At 36.5% G+C, this 19,756-nt stretch overlaps 1 protein-coding gene across 4 annotated transcripts; it reads right to left on the bottom strand.

Annotated features, from left to right (window-relative positions):
- Nucleotides 1-621: 621 nt before the first annotated feature.
- Nucleotides 622-18,814, bottom strand: mtdha (metadherin a). Of its 4 annotated transcripts, none has more exons than XM_052136716.1 (11): nucleotides 18,399-18,814; nucleotides 17,341-17,469; nucleotides 13,019-13,103; nucleotides 12,557-12,721; nucleotides 9,886-10,041; nucleotides 6,074-6,154; nucleotides 5,769-5,852; nucleotides 5,055-5,179; nucleotides 3,923-4,024; nucleotides 3,448-3,562; nucleotides 622-3,302 (listed from the first exon to the last, which is right to left on the bottom strand). In XM_052136716.1, the coding sequence occupies exons 1-11, from the start codon at nucleotides 18,753-18,755 to the stop codon at nucleotides 3,235-3,237; spliced, it is 1,467 nt and encodes a 488-aa protein (XP_051992676.1). In that variant the 5' UTR covers nucleotides 18,756-18,814; the 3' UTR covers nucleotides 622-3,234. The 4 variants fall into 4 exon arrangements, with proteins under 4 accessions (XP_051992676.1, XP_051992677.1, XP_051992675.1 ...); XM_052136717.1 differs by having other exon boundaries at nucleotides 12,557-12,718; XM_052136715.1 differs by having other exon boundaries at nucleotides 643-3,302; nucleotides 12,557-12,718; nucleotides 17,341-17,472.
- Between the last annotated feature and the right edge of the window lie 942 nt (nucleotides 18,815-19,756).

Genomic DNA, 19,756 nt, shown 5'->3' with positions numbered 1-19,756 from the left:
TCAGCCAATGTAAATAAGTTTAAACAGCAACAGCAAAACAACATGGTGTTTATACAAAGAGTGAAATGCAATTGAGGGCTCCATCTTTATTGAAGTTGACCAGCTAGCCCTTATTCTATGCCAGATGCAGACAATGAATATACAACCATTAAGTGGAATGCTGAGCTTTCAAGTGCAGGTCTACACTTAAAGGAATATTTCACCTAATTTTTATAATTCTCTCATAATTTTCCCACCCAGATGTGTGTGACTTTCTTTCATCTGCAGAACACAAATTAAGATTTTTTGAATATTTCAGATCTTTTGGTCCATAAAATGCAAGTGAATGGGTACCAACATTTTTAAGGTCCACAAATCACATAAATCAGCATTTAAGTGATCCATTTGACTCCAGCTGTAAAATCATTGCCTTCCGAAGCAATGTGATAGGTGTGGGTGAGAAACAGACCTAAATTCTCTTTAATTTTCACTTTCTTCTTGTGTTTTTGGTGATTCACATTCTTCATGATTTTCACCCCCTACTGGGCAGGGAGTTTCATTTCTAACAAAAGAAGAAAAAAAAAAAAATCATTTCTTGATGAACTATCCCTTTAAGGAATATATAGTATAGTGATAATACAATATATTGGCCAGGCTGATTAATTGGCCAATATTTGGCTATTTTTAGACAACTGACATAGAACAATAACTTTACCTGCTTGCACTACTTATAGAAGTGGTCATTCCACCATTGTCTACTGACAGCCTTGTTGATGCATAATGCACATTTCATGCTTTTGAAATATATGAGTAAATATATCTTATTTGCTGTCATCAAATTGTATTCAAATAGGCTATATTAAGACTCAGTAACATTTAACTTTGCACAGTGAAATTCCGTAGGTGATAGACATCACCTGATTTTACAGAATATTTTTATGAAATGTCATATAGCAGAGCATTTATTTCATTCATTGGGCACCAGATATTGCACCTAGAAAACTAGGAAATATCAAGGAATTTTAAAATTGTGTTTTCTAGGCCTGGAAAAGAAATGGAAATGAATAACATCATAATTTATGAAAATTTCTAATGAATAAAATTGTTCTAGTTTTGCATCACCTAGTTATCACTCATTTGTAGAGGTTGAGTTGGTTCTTTTCAATAAATTGGTTCAAACGGTTCACAAATTGCCCCAAATGAATCATTTGCCAGCCTGTCAGAATTAAAATTATTCATAAAATTCAAATTTCCAGTTTTCAAGATCATGGAAATTAATTGGTCAAAATGTTAGGAACCTTGATATCCAAACTGGTCAATCACTAATATAAGTTTAGATGTAAGTTTTAGAATTACATTTTTAAACTGGCAAATGCAATCACAGATGACTGCTTTATTGAAACCAAATAAATGAAAACATTGAAATGTTTTAGAGTTGCCTGAGACATATATATCCATGTAATTAACTTGATTAGCGCAATGATCTCATGATCTATGCTTTTTGTTTCTTTGTAATGTTTTCCCCCTTCAACATCAGTAGAAAGGCTACCACAGAGGATTTCCACTAAAACACAAACAAACATTCTTTTGAAAGAGAAACTACAGAAATCAATAGACAAGGATTAATGCACCACAGGTCCAAAATTAAATCAGAAAAGGTCACTATGAGTCTGCACATGACACGAGACTACATTTGCTATGGTCTGGATACAGCAAAATCTATCAAAAAATAGATTTGTAGAGTCAATACAATCAATATAATAATAATAAAAATATCCACCTTTAGCTAGAGCACCACTGCCGTGGGGGAAAAAAATAGCAGGAAGTTGTCCTTTCCTTTTATTTAACAAATCAACATAGAAATATTGCATTGACTTAATTAAACATGATCATTCTTTAATCCATAAAATACATCGTATGAGTAACCCTAGAATGATAAACTAAGGCAGGCGTCTGCAAGCCCAGAGTGCCTCGGAAACACATGATCTACCGAAATTTACAAAATGACCATGGGCAAAACACAACTAAGTCAAGCCATATAAGAATGAGCATTTAAAATCCCCCCACATCCATTCTCATTCATTAAAGCATATTTACAGTGAGTGGTACTTGCCCGAGTGGACAGAGAATCAGGACATTTTCCATCACTATAAATGGTTAAGTTCATGCAAGTGCTACACTGACATCAAACTAATTTGAAATGAAAGTGAACGCCACACCTCCAGTTAAAAAGACTTTGAGAACAAAGAGCATACACTACCAAGTACAGATTAAGGCAACAGACTCCTGATACTGATACTTGTTTTAGTGTCATGGAATAAAAGCTGCTCTAATCATTGCTGATTTTTTCAAAACATAATCAAATAAATCTACAAATGTACTCAGTCAAACAAGATGTTCACACTGTGCAAGAAAAAAAAAAAGTCAATACATGTGGGATTTTTACAACCTTCAGCACAGTGCAATTACGAAGAGTTTTAGCATAGAAAAAAGCCCTTGTAGTTCTATACATATGGCATGGTTTTTTTCTACTTTAGGTTGTGTGAAATAAAGCATTCAAATCAACTAAGAGTTGATAAGGGAAGAGTTGTATCTCCAAACATCTCCAAGATCCACGGACCCAATTATATGGGTAAAATATATAACTGGGATGAAAGAAAAGCTCTAAGAAAATAGGTTTAGCATTAGAAAATTATTTGTAATATAACTGGTTCTCTTGTTTTTCACCACAGTATAAACCTCTCACTGCTCAAGCTAACGTCACAGAAGCACTGCTGCGGAAATTGCTGACTTGCAGCGCCCTCCTGTGGCATCTCACACTAAATGCAACACTTCCATAACTGCAGCACTTTCTAATGCATCTTAGTAGTACATCAGTAAGTGTCACAAGAACAGTAATTGATGCAAAGTAAATGTCCTCAAAATGAAATTCAACTGTTCAACTTCAGGATTATAAACATTTCAAAATTAGTTCAGTACCCATTGGAAAAAAAATGATCATGAATGTTTTGCCCCACTGAAAGGGTGTCTGATATCAAGGAGGATAAGTACTCCTTAACAAACCTCAGTGAAGCATAATAGTGCACATAAGTAGTGTTCCAGTCCATGGACCGTTTCACCTTTACTCACGTTTTGTTGCTATTTTGGATTTTCTTTTTAAAAGCACAGTCAATTTATTCAGTATGAAATTCTGTACTGTGAAATTATTGCATAAACAATCTATTTGCATAAGCTATCCTGGACGATATTCAAGGTTCATGTCTCTCTCCTGGCCTTTTTCTTCTGAACTTGCTTCGGTGGTTCCCAGTTCTGATCAGATTTCTCTGTGGCAGCAAAAATAAAGGATTCTTTTCAGTATGATTCATTTTCAAACTGCGGATTCGTTTCTATGGTCATGCATGTTTAATTCCCGCTAAACTTCTGTTAAAAGTTTACATTCATAAGAGTCATAAATTCTGATTTACTCACTTTGTGAAGATGGTGGAGGGACCTTTTGCTTGGATACCTCCTCCTTTGGCACACAAGGAGAATTGGATTTGACGGTCACAATCTTCTCTGCAGGAGCAGAACTCTCTTGGGTCACCTGGATGAAAGACACAACCATAAATGCATTCATAATTTAAGTACTAGCACCACTAGTGTCGTCAAACGAAACGGTTTCTTTTGCCATCTTCCATTGGCTAAAGAATTTGGATCAAACTGATAGTCCCACACCAAACTCAAAACATTGGTTTTTACACCATCATTGCTGTGTTGGGGTGGTCAGGATGCTCAAACAAACAAAGCAATGTTTTAATAGTACCACAGAGCCACAGGGTTTAATTTCTAGTTGTCTCTGCGTATAAAGCTGGAATAGGAAAAGTATGTTAACATAAGAACAATCACACACTTCCCAATTAAGTCTGAGTATTTACTTTACGTTATTGAAAGTAATTATTCTTACCTCATTGGCTGAACTTTCTTCCTCTGGTCCCTTCTTTTTCTTTCTTCTCTTGGATTTAGCACTTCCAGCAGGATCTGCCTTGTCCTTGTCATCATTTGATTCCTGAAACCAACACGAATACTTTTTTAGTTAAATCCTCACAGTCTTGTATATTTAAGGAATAGTTAACCGATTTTTTTTTTTTAAATCATTTTCTCACCCTCATCCCATCCCAGATGTACATGTCTTTCTTTCTTTCTTTCTGCAGAACTCAAATTAAGGTTTTTAGAAGAAAATCTCTGCTCTGAAGGTCCAAACAAGGCAAGTGAATGGTGGCCAGAACTTTGAAGCTCCAAAAAGCACATAAAGACACATAAAAGTAAATCCAAAAGCTTCCAGTGGTTAATTCTATATTTTCAGAAGCAATATGATGGGTGTGGGTGAGAATTTTTTTTTTTTATAATAAATTCTCATCCCAGCCCAATAGGTGGTGATATGCACAAAAAACACAAAAAAAGTGAAAATTTATAGTAAAAAACAACTTAAATATAATACCCACACAGATCATTTTACTTCAGAAGATATGTATTTAACCACTGGAGTATGGATCACTTTTATGCTGTCATTATGTGTTTTTGGAGCTTCAAAAGATCTGGTTACCATTCACTTGCATTGTATGGACCTACAGAGCTGAGATATTCTTCTAAAAATGTTAATTTGTGTTTTGCAAAAGAAAAAAGTCATACACATCTGGGATGTCATTAGGGTGAGTAAATAATGAAATATGTTTTGGTGAACTATCCCTTTAAGCCTGAATGATACATACAAGTATATATTTAGATGTTTTATAGAGATACAGTGCATCCAGAAAGTATTCACAGCGCTTCACTTTTTCCACATTTTGTTAGGTTACAGCCTTATTCCAAAATTGATTAAATTAAATTATTGATTATATTTTTTCTATATTGTTTGCAGAATTTTGAGGAAAATTATTAATTTAATCAATTTTGGAATAAGGCTGTAACCTAACAAAATGTGGAAAAAGTGAAACGCTGTGAATACTTTCCGGATGCACTGTATATATGTATTTATGTCTGTATGTATGTATGTATATATGTATATATTTTTTTTTTAGATATATGTTTTTCCACACCCCAAGTGGCTTAGAGATTGGCATCTCTTTCAGAGCAGGAGTATCTACTTTGTGTTCCTCATAATTTCCCCATGTCTCAGTAGGAGCGTTCCAGTCTGAACTCGGGTCCACAGCAGCAATACCATCTGAAATCATATGGAGAATGGAAGCTTTAATAGCATTCATAACGCTCTTCATGATATATCTATTTATATCAAAATACCCATCAAGCAAGGGGGCCAGGGTATCTCAGTGAGTAAAGACACTGACTACCACCCCTAGTCGTGATTTTGAATCCAGGGCGTGCTGAGTGACTCCAGCCAGGTCTCCTAAGCAACCAAATTGGCCCGGTTGTTAGGAAGGGTAGAGTCACATGGGTTAACCACCTCGGGGTCACTATAATGTGGTTCGCCCTCGGTGGGGCACGTGGCGAGTTGTGCTTGGATGCCACGGAGAATAGCGTGAAGCCTCAACACACACTATGTCTCTACGGTAATGTCCTCAACAGGCCACGTGATAAGATGGTTTCAGATGCGAAGGCAACTGAGATTTGTCCTCCGACACACGGATTGAGGCGTGTCACTACGTCACCATGAGGACTTTGAGCGCATTGGGAATTGGGCATTCCAAATTGTGGAGAAAAAGGGAAAAGAAAATTATGAAAAAAAGAAAGAAAAAAATACCCATCAAGCAAATTATGGGCATTGTATGAAACATTTCAAGTTGGGATCTTACTGAAGCTGGACCACTCATTGTCAACAGCAGTGACCTTGTCCCTTTGCCCCATTTCAATTTTAGGCTGAGTCACAGTCTCTCCACCTATAAAAAAATTACATATAAATGCTACAAACATAAATCATCATCTTTTCATATTTGTAAAGATTTTTGTTTTTGGACAAAATTCAATATAAATGCTACAAATACTAAATACCATTCTATAAATACTATAAAGTACATACATTTTTTTCAATGAGGAATTTCATATTGTGTGCTCTTAGCAAGAATAACAGTTTATAGTGAAAATAAAAAGTTATAACCACCTGAAGTGCTCAATCTTAGCATTGCATAGTTTATTGGGTTCGGATCTGGTTTAACACGACCATCCATACCAGTGCATGGCCCTGTAAAAAAAAATAAGACTTGTTTATCCATGTCAACCGTTTTTACAAGTTTACTTTGCAGTTTTACATACGTTTTAACATTGCCTGTAAAATCCTTCCATGGGTGAAAAAAAAATATATATATTAATTCAGATGAATATAGATGAACACACTGGGCAATTACTAAATTGCAACACAAGGTCTTTTGATAAACGTGTTGCAACATCTTACTGTGCAATTCACTATTAAACCATGGATCTAAAAAAAGCAAATACTAGAAATGGTGAAATAACTTAGAAAGCTTTACATTTGTTGCGTGGCACCATGTGAGGGTCGGACATGTGAACAGCAAGCTCTGCTCACTTTGCTAGTTTTAATACTTTTTATCTCATAAACAGGTGATATTCAATACACTATGATTCTTAACTGTTCTAGGAAGACAATGTCAAAGAATCCAAAATCCTTCCCAAGCAACCAATTTGGACCAGTTGCTAGGGAGGGTAGAGTCACATGGGTTAACCTCCTCGTGGTCGCTATAATGTGGTTCGCTCTTGGTGGGGTGCGAGGCGAATTGTGCGTTGATGCCGCGGAGAATAATGTGAAGGCTCCACACGTGTTTTGTCTCCACGGTAACATGCACAACAAATCACGTGATAAGATGCGTGGATTGACGGTCAGATTCTTCCTCCGCCATCCAGATTGAGGAGAGTCACTAAGCCACCACGAGGACTTGGATCGCATTGGGAATTAAGCATTTCAAATAAAAAAAAAAAAGAAAAAAAAAAAGAGATTTCAAAATCCTCGGGCTCTAGAGACATTAAAAGAAACTTACGTGCTCAAGCTGAAGCCCCTGAGCAGGCCCGGGATCAATTTGGCCAGTGCGGTAAAAGAGATTCAGCATCAACTGTCGAACATGTCAATGATGATGACAAAGGTCACTGCTGACTTGAAGGATCTTGCTGTAATACGTTGATCAATCACTGCCATGGAGATTAAATTTCCCGAGTTGTTTACAAGAGTGTCGGCCGTTGAGAAACAGATTGATTACCTGGAGTCATCGGAGAGGGAATTAGCTGCTAAACCGCCAGCGACCAAGACAGACTTGGAGGGAGTCTGAGAAAAGTTGTAAGACCTTGAGAATCGTAACCGGCGAGAACGAAGGCGGCCGAGATATGGTAAAATTCCTAGACATCTCTACCAGAGTCTGCTTGACATAACAGGCCATAAGCTGGAAATCGAGCTAGCTCACAGAGTTCTGGCTCGGAGATCCATGGAGGGAGACAGGCCCCGATAAATTCTGGCCAAATTTCTGAGATCAGCCGATAACAATCTCGTGTTATGCGAGACGAGGAGTGAAGGAAGACTTTCTTGGAAGAACCACAATTTTCTTGTTCCCAGACATTGCGAATTTGACAAGAGAGAAACGTGGTAGATTCAAAGAAGGCAAGAAACTCCTACATCAATAGAAGGTTGCTTTTGCAATGATGTTCTCGGCCAAAGTGAGAATAGATGGCAAGGATGGCCACAAAATATTTACATGCCCACAGCAAGTGATGTCCTTCATAGTCAATGGAATGAGTAGGTCATTGTGTGATCCTCTCTATTCAGCAGAGTGGGCTTGACTCACTGAACAATCACTTGACTGTCCGAGGAATCGGAGAACCTTCTTGGTTTCTTTTTGTGCTGGTGTTTCAGCCTAGTGGCTGGAGTTTGTTTTGTGTAGCAGCACTCCTTCGGGACAGTTTGTGGATGAATCTGCACATTCTTTGTGCTTATGCCTCCTGTTGGTTGGAGTTTGTGCTGTGGAATATATCTTGCAAAACATTGGAGTGATTAGGGCATCTGTTGCACTCATATAACAGCCGAGTGGGCCTGACTCACTGAACATTCACTTGACTGTCCAAGGAAACTGGGTACCTTTTTTGTTTCTATTGGTGATGGTTCCACCAAGCAGATGGGAGTTTATTTTGTGGAGGAACACACCTTCGGAACAGTTATGTGGATGAATCTACACATTCTTTGCAGCAAAGTTGTCATGGGGGCTCTCTTAGGCGTACATGAACTGTTTGAGTTTAGAGGGATTGACGCGTGGGATTAATCGTCGTGTGTGGGATTAATGCGCACGTTTTTCTTTTTACTGTGTTTTTTTGTTCGGGGGGAATTTTATTTCATTTTTATTTATTTCATTTTATTTTTGACACAATCTATTTTTTCTCATATTTCAAAATGTTAATATGAGTGGATCATCTCTCTTCATGTGGAATGTGAATGGGTTGGGGCAACCCATAAAAAGAAGGAATTTATTTTCTTAAACGTAAGAAATATGATATTGTGTTTCTTCAAGAAATGCATCATTCCCAGCCGGAAGCTGAAAAATTTGGGACTATATGGGGTGGATGCATTTTCTTTAGTGCTGGCTCAAGTAAGACTAGGGGAGTCATTACATTGATAAGTAAGCATCTACAATTCAAATGTCTCAAAGAGATTAATGATTAATTAGGAAGAGGCATTATTGCTTTAGAAAAATTTCAGGAGCAAAGGTTGATTTTGGCTAATATTCATGCACCTAACACTGATGATCAGGGCTTTTTTTATAGATCTTGAAAGGTTGTTGGAATCAGCTGACACCCCTCATGATATGATATTGCAATGAGACTTTAATCTTTTGATGGACTTGGTCCTTGATCACAGTGAAGCAAAAGTGTGTAAGCCCCCTAAAGCAACATTGATACGTCACAGGAATTGTAAAAAATCTTGGTCTTACAGATATTTGGAGACGTTTGAACCCATCTGGTAGGGACTATATATTTTTTCCAACAGTCAATAAGATTTATTCTAGAATATTCTTTTTTTTTATATCCAAGTCCCTCATTTAATTTGTTGTTGATCACTCAATTGGAAACATCTTGGTCTCAGATCACACCCTGGTGAGTTTAGAGGTGTTGCTACATACTGAGAAAAATAAATCATATAGTTGGTGGTTTAATGTATCCCTTTTGCAAAATCCTGAATTCCAACAAATGTTAAAGGCTGAAATCAATGTTTATATGGAAACCAATTGGTCCTCAGTATCCTCTGTGGGCGTAGTTTGGAAGGCATTTAAGTAAGTTATAGGGATCGGATCATACAATATGCATCCTTCACGAGAACTCGTGGAACTGGAAGGGAATATTAAAAGGTGCTGAAGCACTGAATGTTGTCTGATCGCCTCAGAGAATTGCCCCTATTGAAATACAGATATAGTACTATTTTGTTGTGTAAGGTGGAGTTTTGGCTATTCAGGGCAAAGCTTTGAGTCGAGGCGGGGAAGCTTTTAGCTAGATACATAAAGCAGAGAGTGTCTTTTTCTACCATTCCCTCAGTGAATTCTGCTGGTAGAGAAATATTTAACTCGGCCATTGATATTAATAATGCTTATAAAGAATTCTATCTTGATCTCAATAGATCCACGTCTTCGTATACTAATGAAGATATTCGAAACTTTAAACGTTAATGTTTGGGGGAAAGGTTGTGAATTCATGTGGTTTGATTTTGCATTTTTTGTTGTGTCTATTTGATTTGCTGCATGGAATCAATAAAAAATTGTTAAAAACTAAAAAAATCTTTACATTTCATTTGGACACCAGTCAGTATTACATGTTGCAACAAACTACAAACTGTCAAAATAGCCTAACAGCTCAAAAACAATACACAGCAACCCTAATTGTTACAAGCATGACAAGGCAGGGTCATTAGCAACTCTAATCTATTACCCTCTGATTTTTGTTTCCAGGTGGAGTTATCACTGTTCTTTCTGCCAACAGACCACTTCTCGTTGTTTGAAGTGTTCATTTGGGATGAGGCCTTCACTGGCACTTCAGTCGACCCTCTTCCATTTACTGAGTTCACATCATTCCAGTTTGAGGTCACTACAGATACGTGAAACATAGGTTAAAAACAGTTAAGGCAGGGGTGTCACATAGACACATCAGCGATTTGTCCAAAGCAGCGATTGAAAATGTGGAACAAGCACCTGATTTAGCACCCGATTTAGCACCCATGCAATTACAAACATTTTTACACGCTTTCTGGAATACCCGATTCTGATTGGTCAATGGTGCCATCTCGCGGTCTGATATTTCTCAGTAACAACAGCACATCCACGTATCAGATTACTCAAGTGTTTTTTGTGATCTCTGCAAGTCAGCTAATAAAATTATTTAAACTCAAATCATTGTTTCATGTTCATTTATTATTTGGCAAGTAGTCTAGTTATAAGATGCATAATGAGCAGTCAGACATTCATTAAATACAAAGTAAACATCAACAGAACTTCAACACAAACCGGTAACTGATTTCAGCTGTTTAGAGATTAATTTCTTCACGTATCATTTTTACACGAATCAATAATTTATGTACATAAATGTATTTATTTGGCAAGTAGCTGTGTAATAAGCAATACTTTATGCACATAAATATATTTAAAATGTACAGTCAGCCAGTTATAACACAATAAACAGACAGAATGATCAGGACTGAGACATGAAGCGTATTTTGTGCACTGAAGTTCACATTTAACAGGATGCGTTGATCTTGAGTTAGGGACGCAAATGTAAAATGTGAAATCATCAGTAACACCTGTGAAAGAATTAAAACCTTATATAGGGCTAATCTGAAATATTCTGACAGTGTGACTAAATTAGCTCTCCTGTACAGATTCTTTTCATTAATCATACGGATTAAAATACAGTCTTCTTGGAGTTTATGAAAGCAAATAAAACTAGTTACATTTTCCTACAATCAGAGCATTAGAAGAGAACAGATTTTAAACAGAAGGAAAACTGATAGCTTGGTCCATAAAAATTATACAAAATTCACCATAGTTCTTCCGTAGTATCCTGGAACATAACTAATTTAATCACAGAGACATTTGGAGTTTTGCAAAAGAGAATTCTTTGCTGCACGAGTCCGCGAATTAATGCATCTGCTTTGTGCTCGCGCACCTCTTCCCATTCTGTTCTGCTAATAATTGATCCAGGAAGCGACTAGCCCTGTTGATAATGTTCTATTTAGAACAGAAATCTACTTGTTTATTATTAAAGGTTTGGAACATGGCGACTAATAAAAAATCAATTTAGAAAGAAAAACGTTATGGTCTAAAGGCGCTCTGGAAACACGCATCTCATGTTTACTCACATGTGGGGGAAAGAGGAAGCGTGTGTGGACCGGGACCGGGCATCAGTGAAGCATGTTTCAGTCCTAGAGAAAAATATTCAAGAATATAGCGCAGACTGTACAGGCACTGTTGTTTTGTCGCGCTGCTCACTAGAGACGATGAGAGGGCGTAACCATCGTCATGATGTCTTGCAGTCAAGATGGAATCAATCTGGGGTCTGGATCCGGAAAGCGGTGACCTGCGTAGCGGGGGCAATAGCAACTTCATACAGTCTGAGGCTGCGTTTCCACTAACGCGGAAGAAATCCGCACAAAGCCACTTCCAACGCTAGGGAATCGCTTGCCCCACACTGCTGTCAACTAACCACCTCGCGAACTTGACGCTCTGCTTCCATAGGAAGTAATTGAAAGCGCTTGCTCACATTCGCTCTCTACGTGACAGTGGAAACATACACGCATGTGTAAGATGAAGAACACAGGCTAAATATCGAAAATTACACAAAAGCTTATCATCGATATCATGGATTTCTCTTAATCGTGATAAATATTGATATCGTTTTATCGCCAAGCCCAATTGGTGCAGATAGCGCAGTTACGTTCTGCTTTTGGAGAGAGCAAAATCCACACCAAAAACAAGGTTAGACTGTCAGGGAAAGGCTCATTAATATTCATAAGGAAAGTGCTAACTGACAACCTGTTCACATGCTAACCTACGTTTCTGAAATAAGCTCACAGGCCACATGAAATGAGGTGGTGGGCTTGATCTGGCACCAATAGGCCTGTACAGAATTTGCATCTACATAAAGCTCTGCTGATTTCCATGGCCTTTACATGTTAATTTGCTACATATTTTGGCTAACTTTGACCAAGCTTTCAGCTACTAATAAGATTTTGTATGCTCGGCTACATTAGACAAACTTTATCATTAATAAAAGATAGTTTACACAAAAATTTAATTTCTGTATCATTTGCAACATGTGCACAAAAGAGCCTCAGTCACCCTTCATTTTCATTGTATGGACAAAGATGCAAAGAAAGTAAATGGCGATTAAAGTAGTAAGTCAATGGAGGAAAGAATGAAGGCGAGTAAATGGATAACAGAATTTTCATTTTTGGGTGAATTATCCCTTTAAATCAAGAAAAAAGGGTGAAGATTCTGTGGGGGCCTATTAAGTACATAAAAAGTAAAATTTTGGCATCAGTTTTTCCCATTTTGGCACAAGATGATTCAACAAAGGAATCAATAAAGGAAATGCAAGAAGACTTTACCTTTGTTCTTCTTGGTGCCTGTTGCTCCTGCAACCACCGGTTGCTCTACCTTCAGGCTGGCACGATCTCCAGCTTCAGGGCTCTCAGAGCCGTCTCCAGGGCCCTTATCTTTTTTGCGTTGCTGACGTTTCTCTCGATTACTAACCTTCATTTCCCAAGCACCTGCTAAACACAGTCATAGTGAGAAAGCATTTTTACCCTTCCTCTCTAACCATCTCATTTGAATTTTTCAAACCGTTTCGCATTTAGTCACTGTGTTAAGTACCACATGCTACAAAATCACTGATAAACAGATTGAATTATCTGATAATGACTCTTAATAGAATGTGACTACACCGAACAAAGTTCAACATGCTGTGATACTGTCTGAACAAGACTCTGACTATTTTGATCCAAATTCTTTGATTAGAGGTTTATGTATTGCATAAGACAAAAATGTAATGTGTCAGCACAGTTTCATACCTTCTTCAGGTTCCTTGCCATCGGTGGAGGAAGCATCTTTGGTTGACTTCATCTCTAGTTTTGGTTTCTTCTTATTTTTCTTGTTCTATATAAGGAGACAAAAACACTAATTTACAACTTGCTGACAAGTCAGGCACAGAGAATCTTCCCCGCACACTTACTATAGTTATAAATTAGTTCACCTCTGCCACATAATACAGTTAGAACAATATTAGATATCTTACAGTTGTTTGGTCTTGTACAAACTGCACACAACACAAGAGAAAAGGCCTTGGGTCAAAGTGCATACTTCTCTAGATGTACCCTACACTTGCTGTATCTGCATGATCAGATAAAAACCAGATACTGACACCAGAGGGCTGTAAAAAGGTCGCTGAACAAACTCAGTTTCAGATTGACAAATTCAAACCAATCAGAGTTAATTGACTCCATGATGCAGCTCATCAACTTTCTCTGTCAACTCCCGCTTTGATCCTGACTTTAAGATTAGATTACGCACTCCTGCACATGAATGAGTGATGTTTGCACAACACAACCAATTGTGTGAGAGAATGCTATTCACTTCTTGTGAGAGACGGATTTACCTCTCTACTGAAAGCTGATGATTATGAAAATTAAATTTCAAAATCATTTAAAACACCATTAAAAGGCATTGTTTCAAAAATATTTTAAAAATGTGAACGCATTTACACCGCTCAAGAGTTCAGCATGAAATCATGAAGTCTTGAAACACATGATTTACTCAGTACAAGGGAAAACTGTAAAATAATCAAGTAATTTAAGACATTTACAAAACAAGAAAAAAACAGGGGCTGCTACAACAACTCAAGAGGACTGCTGGAAACAAATTCTTAATGTGATAAAAAAATACATATATATACATACATATATATATATATATATATATATATACATATACATATATATATACATATACATATATATATACATATACATATATATACATATATATACACATATACATATATATATACATATATATACATATACATATATATATACATATATATGTATATGTATATATATATATAAAACAGCTTGGATAGCAATGCGTAAGTGAATTAATATAGGCCCACAATGAGAACATCCCGGCAATTTATTTAAAATATAAAAAATAATAGAATATAAATATATATTTATTTGAATTGAAAACTTTATAAATATATATATATATCATTCAAAACAATAACAAATAAATAGGCTATTATTGTTTACTAAACAAACAGAGACTATGAAGTTTAATATTCTGCTTAAGTTTATTTTCCTTTTTCAAAATCTACCAGTTAGTATATATCAAAATGTGTTAAGACAATGTAATAAACTACTTTGTAAATATATATGGGATAATAGGACACCTAGAATTAGTCTTAAAATTCTCAAAAAGGCTTGGAGGACTAGAATTCCAACATTTAATAAATGATTATAAAGCTGCCCAATTCAACCTATATTGATTTGGATGAACGAACGAAGGATATAAAGTGAAATGGGAGGATGATAAACATTAATCAAATGGGGAAACCTATTAGTATATCCCTGTTAGAAAGTAACAAATTTAAATTAATAGATGATTTTTGTATTCATATTACTTTTAGAATTTGGCTAGAAAAAATTAAAGTCAAATAAAGAAAGATAGTTCATTTACAAGAAATTGCTAAAGATACTGATTTCATGCCAAATAGATTAGAGAACACATTAAAGTGTTGGGCAGATAGAGGGTAACACCTGTTATTCAAAGTAAATACAATAGCTGGTAAAAGGGGATTGTTGGAGAAATTGTGGAGAAAAAAAGGCTCATTCTAATTCAATACGAGTGCTCTACATTGACAAATTATTGGAAGTGACTAGATAAATATTTAATAGTTCATTTATTATTTAACTGCACAATAGAAATACATGCCCAAAACATTATTTTGGGTAAAATGCCATTGTCCTTATGAAATAAAACTGAACTAAATATATTTAGGGTAATATAGCAAATGGAGAAAGTTAAATGAATAAAAGTAACATAAATGGGATTTGCTTAAAAATATTATAAATAAATTTAGATGGATTGTTTCCTTTGGATTCTTGATTTCTGAACAAAATTAGTTCAAATAGGAGGTAATTATGTCTCATCTCATTAATATTTAACAAAATAGGAGGTGATGCCTTAAATTTCCACTTTATTTGAAATAAAATATAACCTGTAAATGAATGAATTACACATTATTTATAGAAAAATTGGTATGCAATAAAAATATGTATTTGTTCTTTTTTTTTAAATTTTTTTATAAAATTTAGTGTACTGCTTATATTATTATAACTTCAAGTAAAATACTGTATGTTCATCTTGAGTCCAAGAAAGAAAGAAGGGGTTTGGGTGGCAGGTATCATATTAATCCACCTTACTGGCTGTTTTATAGATAGCCTAATATATTATGTTTATATTTTCAAAGATATTTTTGGAATGGCTAAAGAGGGTAAATGAAAAGCAATTAAATTTAACATAAAATACAAAACTCTATCTACTGAAAATCTACATTTAGATTTTAAAATAAATAATTTATCATGTAGAGTCGATTTTGTGTATTTCTAAGATGTTATCTGTAGTGTGCTTTAAGAGACATGGGGAGTGACTTATTGCACCAGAGGTGTCACTTTACTCACAGCTGATTGGTTCAGCATCTGTTAGCGATCTGTAATCCAGAACTAAACCTGCTACGGAGCAGGTTAGCAGTGTAGCGTAAATTACTATGGGGATGATCACCGCTAAAAGCTGATCAAATTTCATGGTACCTAAAATCTGGGGTTGATGCAAACTAATCTAAAACTTACCTGCAGCCACGAAACCAGCTTTATGGTACAGGCCACCGACCTCTCTTAATCACAGTGTTTACAGACTGAATCAAGGCTGATACAAACTACCAGGGAGACTTACTAGGCAAAACAATTCTTCTTATTTCAAATGGTCATTTAGAAGTACTAAGACTTAGTAAGTAGTATTGTTTTAATTTCCAAAGTTCAGCATTAATTTTTCATCTAAACATTTTTACTATTATTTGTTTTTATCACCATCCCACTTCTATGGCTATTTTGATGGTGAAATCCAGGTTAAAGTTGCTTTAATCTATTTTTTTTTTTTGTGGAAAATTATGCCATAGTCACTTATGTTACCACAGTTTTGTTTGCAGAGAAATAGACATCAATAGAATGTCAAGAAGTGACAGCAGAGTAGAGCACTATTGGCATGCTATAATTCATCCAACACTACTTTAAACTAATTTTTTTATCATTTGTGCATATTAATTGTTTAATTAGTATGCACGATTGATAAAAAATGTTTTTGTTTAAAGTAGTGTTGGATGAATTAAAACAGTTTTTTTTTTTTTTGCATAATCCTATTCATGAAAAACTACTGGTACATGGAATATTTGAACTTTAAAAAATTCACAACTAGCCAGTAACTTGGTATTAGCCACCCAAACAAGAAAAAAATATATAACATATAAATGCATTATGGTTTTATAAATGTATTATTTTTTTATAGAAGTCACAACTGCAGTGACATATTTTTGGCTGACATTATGGTCACCGTGAGTTTTTGCAAGGCGCACAGAAAACCGGGGGTCTCGTGTGTTCCAAACTAACTACTTTTTCTCCCAATCAACACTTAAAAATACGGAGTGACTATTTGTACTAGGTGTAAAAAGCACCTGCAATACAGTGTGGAGGACCCAGGTTCGAATCCTCCTTTTGTCCCGTTTCCTGTCTCCACTCTTAATATATCCTTTAATACTACTTATAAAAATACACAAAATGAGTAACGGTTAATTTCATTGCAGTGATTGGACCATGATCTGTGTAAAATTAACCACGGTTTTACAATAACCATGTTGTTTTTTTTTTTTTGGCAAAAGCTATAGTTTTATTGCAGTAAACAATGGTGTTACTACAGTCATATGGTGTTAATATATTAACCATGTGTAATAACCAACAAGTTGTGGTTATTATTATTTTACTTCAAAATACCATGATGAAGCTATGGTTACTGAAGTAAAACCGTGATTAATTTTTGTAAGGTAAGGGTTAGGTTTAAGGGTGGGTTAGGTTGTCTGTGGGACTCCAAACACAATTAACACACTGTAGTGATGTCACTATACAGAATGTTAGAATAAGAAGGTGTGCAAACAGCATCAAAGAATAAGATGCTTAATTGCCATCTATTTACACAGTGTAAAAAAAAGCCTCCATCCCTAATCCTTAAAATATAATAACAAATACAATTCCTGCAAAGAACAAGTATGAATATTTGGAGCATCAACCTTCTGATCAGCAGGTGGTGGCTGAACTCGTGCTGGTGTGGGTGCAGGTGCAGCTTTTTTTTTCTTCTCCTCAGGGACTTGGGTTTCCTCCTGAGGTTCAGCCACTGTCTGTCCATTCGCCTGGGCCTTCTGCTGCGGGCACAAGACAATTACCAATCAAACAACACATTTCCTTCCCCCTACAACAGACAATGTCTCTTACTTTAAACTTGCCTCAGGCCACGTATACGGTTATTTCTCCAGACCTTAAACACGCAAATCACATACAATCGAACTCAAGCGGTGGCGTTTAGTGAATACGAAACTTAAGAGCTAGCCACGGGTCTGCTATGCTGCTACGTGGCTCTCTATCGCCTCAATGTCCGTCTTATCAGAGCACTTATAACAAAACCACAAAGTCTGATTTGCTAATATAGGCCTATAGCAAGTGAGAACAGTCAACACAGTATAATTAAATGGTTTTAATAGCGAGTAACTGTTAGCAAAATCCTTTTGTCTTAGCAGCTGTTACTCAATAGCTTTGACAGGTTAGCAATTAGCTAATAGCTAGCAACTTTTTATTTTATTTTCATTACAACAATGCACTTAAAAATCATAAACACAAATCCCTAAAACGGAGCACACATACAACAAAAATGAAATAATATTCATGATAAAAAATACTAATAAAAATATAAATTATGAAGCAGTATTCTTGCTGATTTTCGAGCATTTGTTCTTTTTCTTTTACATATTTTGTCAATTTACAATAAATGCATTAGTCTTTTTCAAATATAGATAATAGCTAATGGTTTTAAAGCATTTAGTTAGCCAGCTACTCCTGCTAGTCTCCGTTAGCCTGTCAAACTCAAGCCAGAGGGAGATGATTTATTTTACAAGAAGACACTGGCTATGAGCGCAAACCTACTGAACTGCATATATTTTTGGGTATCATAAGGGCGTTCCAAACCTTCGATAATGTCCCAAAATGATGCCTAAAAAGCTGTCTGGATAGACAAGTTACTAGGTTTTGAGCCAGGATCATTCAGACCTGGAGATCAGAATAACAGGCAGCTTACCTTGTCAGCGGCTTTCTTTTTGTTCTTCTTCCTCGGTTCGCTTGGTTCGGTCTTCACAGTTTTCGGTAGCACGGCGGCTTTGACCTGGCTGTCGGTTGTGGTGCTGGAAGTCACGGTAGCAGTGACGGTAGTCGCTCGGCGCTTCCTTCGACCACAGGCCGCGAACAGCACCAGTAGTGCCACAACGCTCAGCGCTGCGCTCAGAATCACCCACGACGGAAACTCTTTCGGCTTTATGCCCAGATCTACCCCTAGCTCGACCTGGAGAAAGTCCAGACCGGAGGACATTAGCCCGCGGAGACGGTCGGACACGTATTCGGCTCGTTGGGTGGCTAAAGTTTTCCAGTCCTGGTCCATTTTCAACAAGCGTTCACGAACCGCACGCAGAGTCGGATACTGAGCTGCTGCTGGCAGCGGGAGACAGTGATCGGGGAGGAGGGCGTGGCTTTGATATTTCTCGCCTTCTTACATAGTGGTGTCTCAAAACCTTGCGAGTTTACTAGCTAGACAACACTGTTGGGTATCATAGAAGCGAGCAACATTTTGGGGCATCATAGGTTCATGAAGCCTAAAAATGCTGCAATCACTTATGTTGTCCACGAGTGCTGTCTAGGTAGGCAACTCACTAGGTTTTTAGCCACAGCCAATGCCAACTCAATGAAATGACTCGATAATGGTTTCCGTTCAATGCATCAAGCTGAAAAACTGCTGTAAGGTACGTATGAATTACTTAAAGGGGTCATGACATGGGTTTTTTTATTGTATTATTATGTTCCCTTAGGTGCAATTATAGTATTAATATATTTTTTTTTTAGAAAAACTTTTAAAATCTAGTGATTTATGACCTTTTCCCACCCTGTTTCTCATCCTCTGATTTAGTGATATGTGTCGTTCATGAACGATTCGTTCATTTTGAACGAATCTTTAATATGACTCGGGACTACCGAGTTGTCTCAGAGAGTGATTCGTTCATTTTGTGTTGACCGCGCATGCGCGCAACATCGCATAAGGTACATGAAGTCATAAATGATTAGTTCATCTTTCGCGAGTCTTCGGGTTCGGCCGGGTCCGAGTCTTTCGTTCTTCCTGTCAGTCCCATAGAGACTATGCTGTCAGTACCGGAAAGAGAAATGATTAGTTCGTCTCTTCGGTTTCGAGTCGTTCGTTCTTCAAGTCAGACTCACAAACCCATAGCACTATGCATTTTGCATATTGTGATTTAAGTTATATGGTTACTCTGTGGCTTTATAGTGTCCTTTTCATTCTTATTTATTTTTTATTTATTTTTATTTAATTCCTTTTTGGATAGTTATCCAATTTTTTTAAAGCATTGTTGGCAAAAAATAAACAAACAATAA

The sequence above is a fragment of the Xyrauchen texanus genome, chromosome 10 (genome assembly GCF_025860055.1).
Source record: "Xyrauchen texanus isolate HMW12.3.18 chromosome 10, RBS_HiC_50CHRs, whole genome shotgun sequence".
In the NCBI taxonomy this organism is placed as follows: domain Eukaryota; kingdom Metazoa; phylum Chordata; class Actinopteri; order Cypriniformes; family Catostomidae; genus Xyrauchen; species Xyrauchen texanus.
The sequence above is the reverse complement of the archived record's forward strand: the minus strand, read 5'-3'. Positions and strand labels throughout refer to the sequence as shown.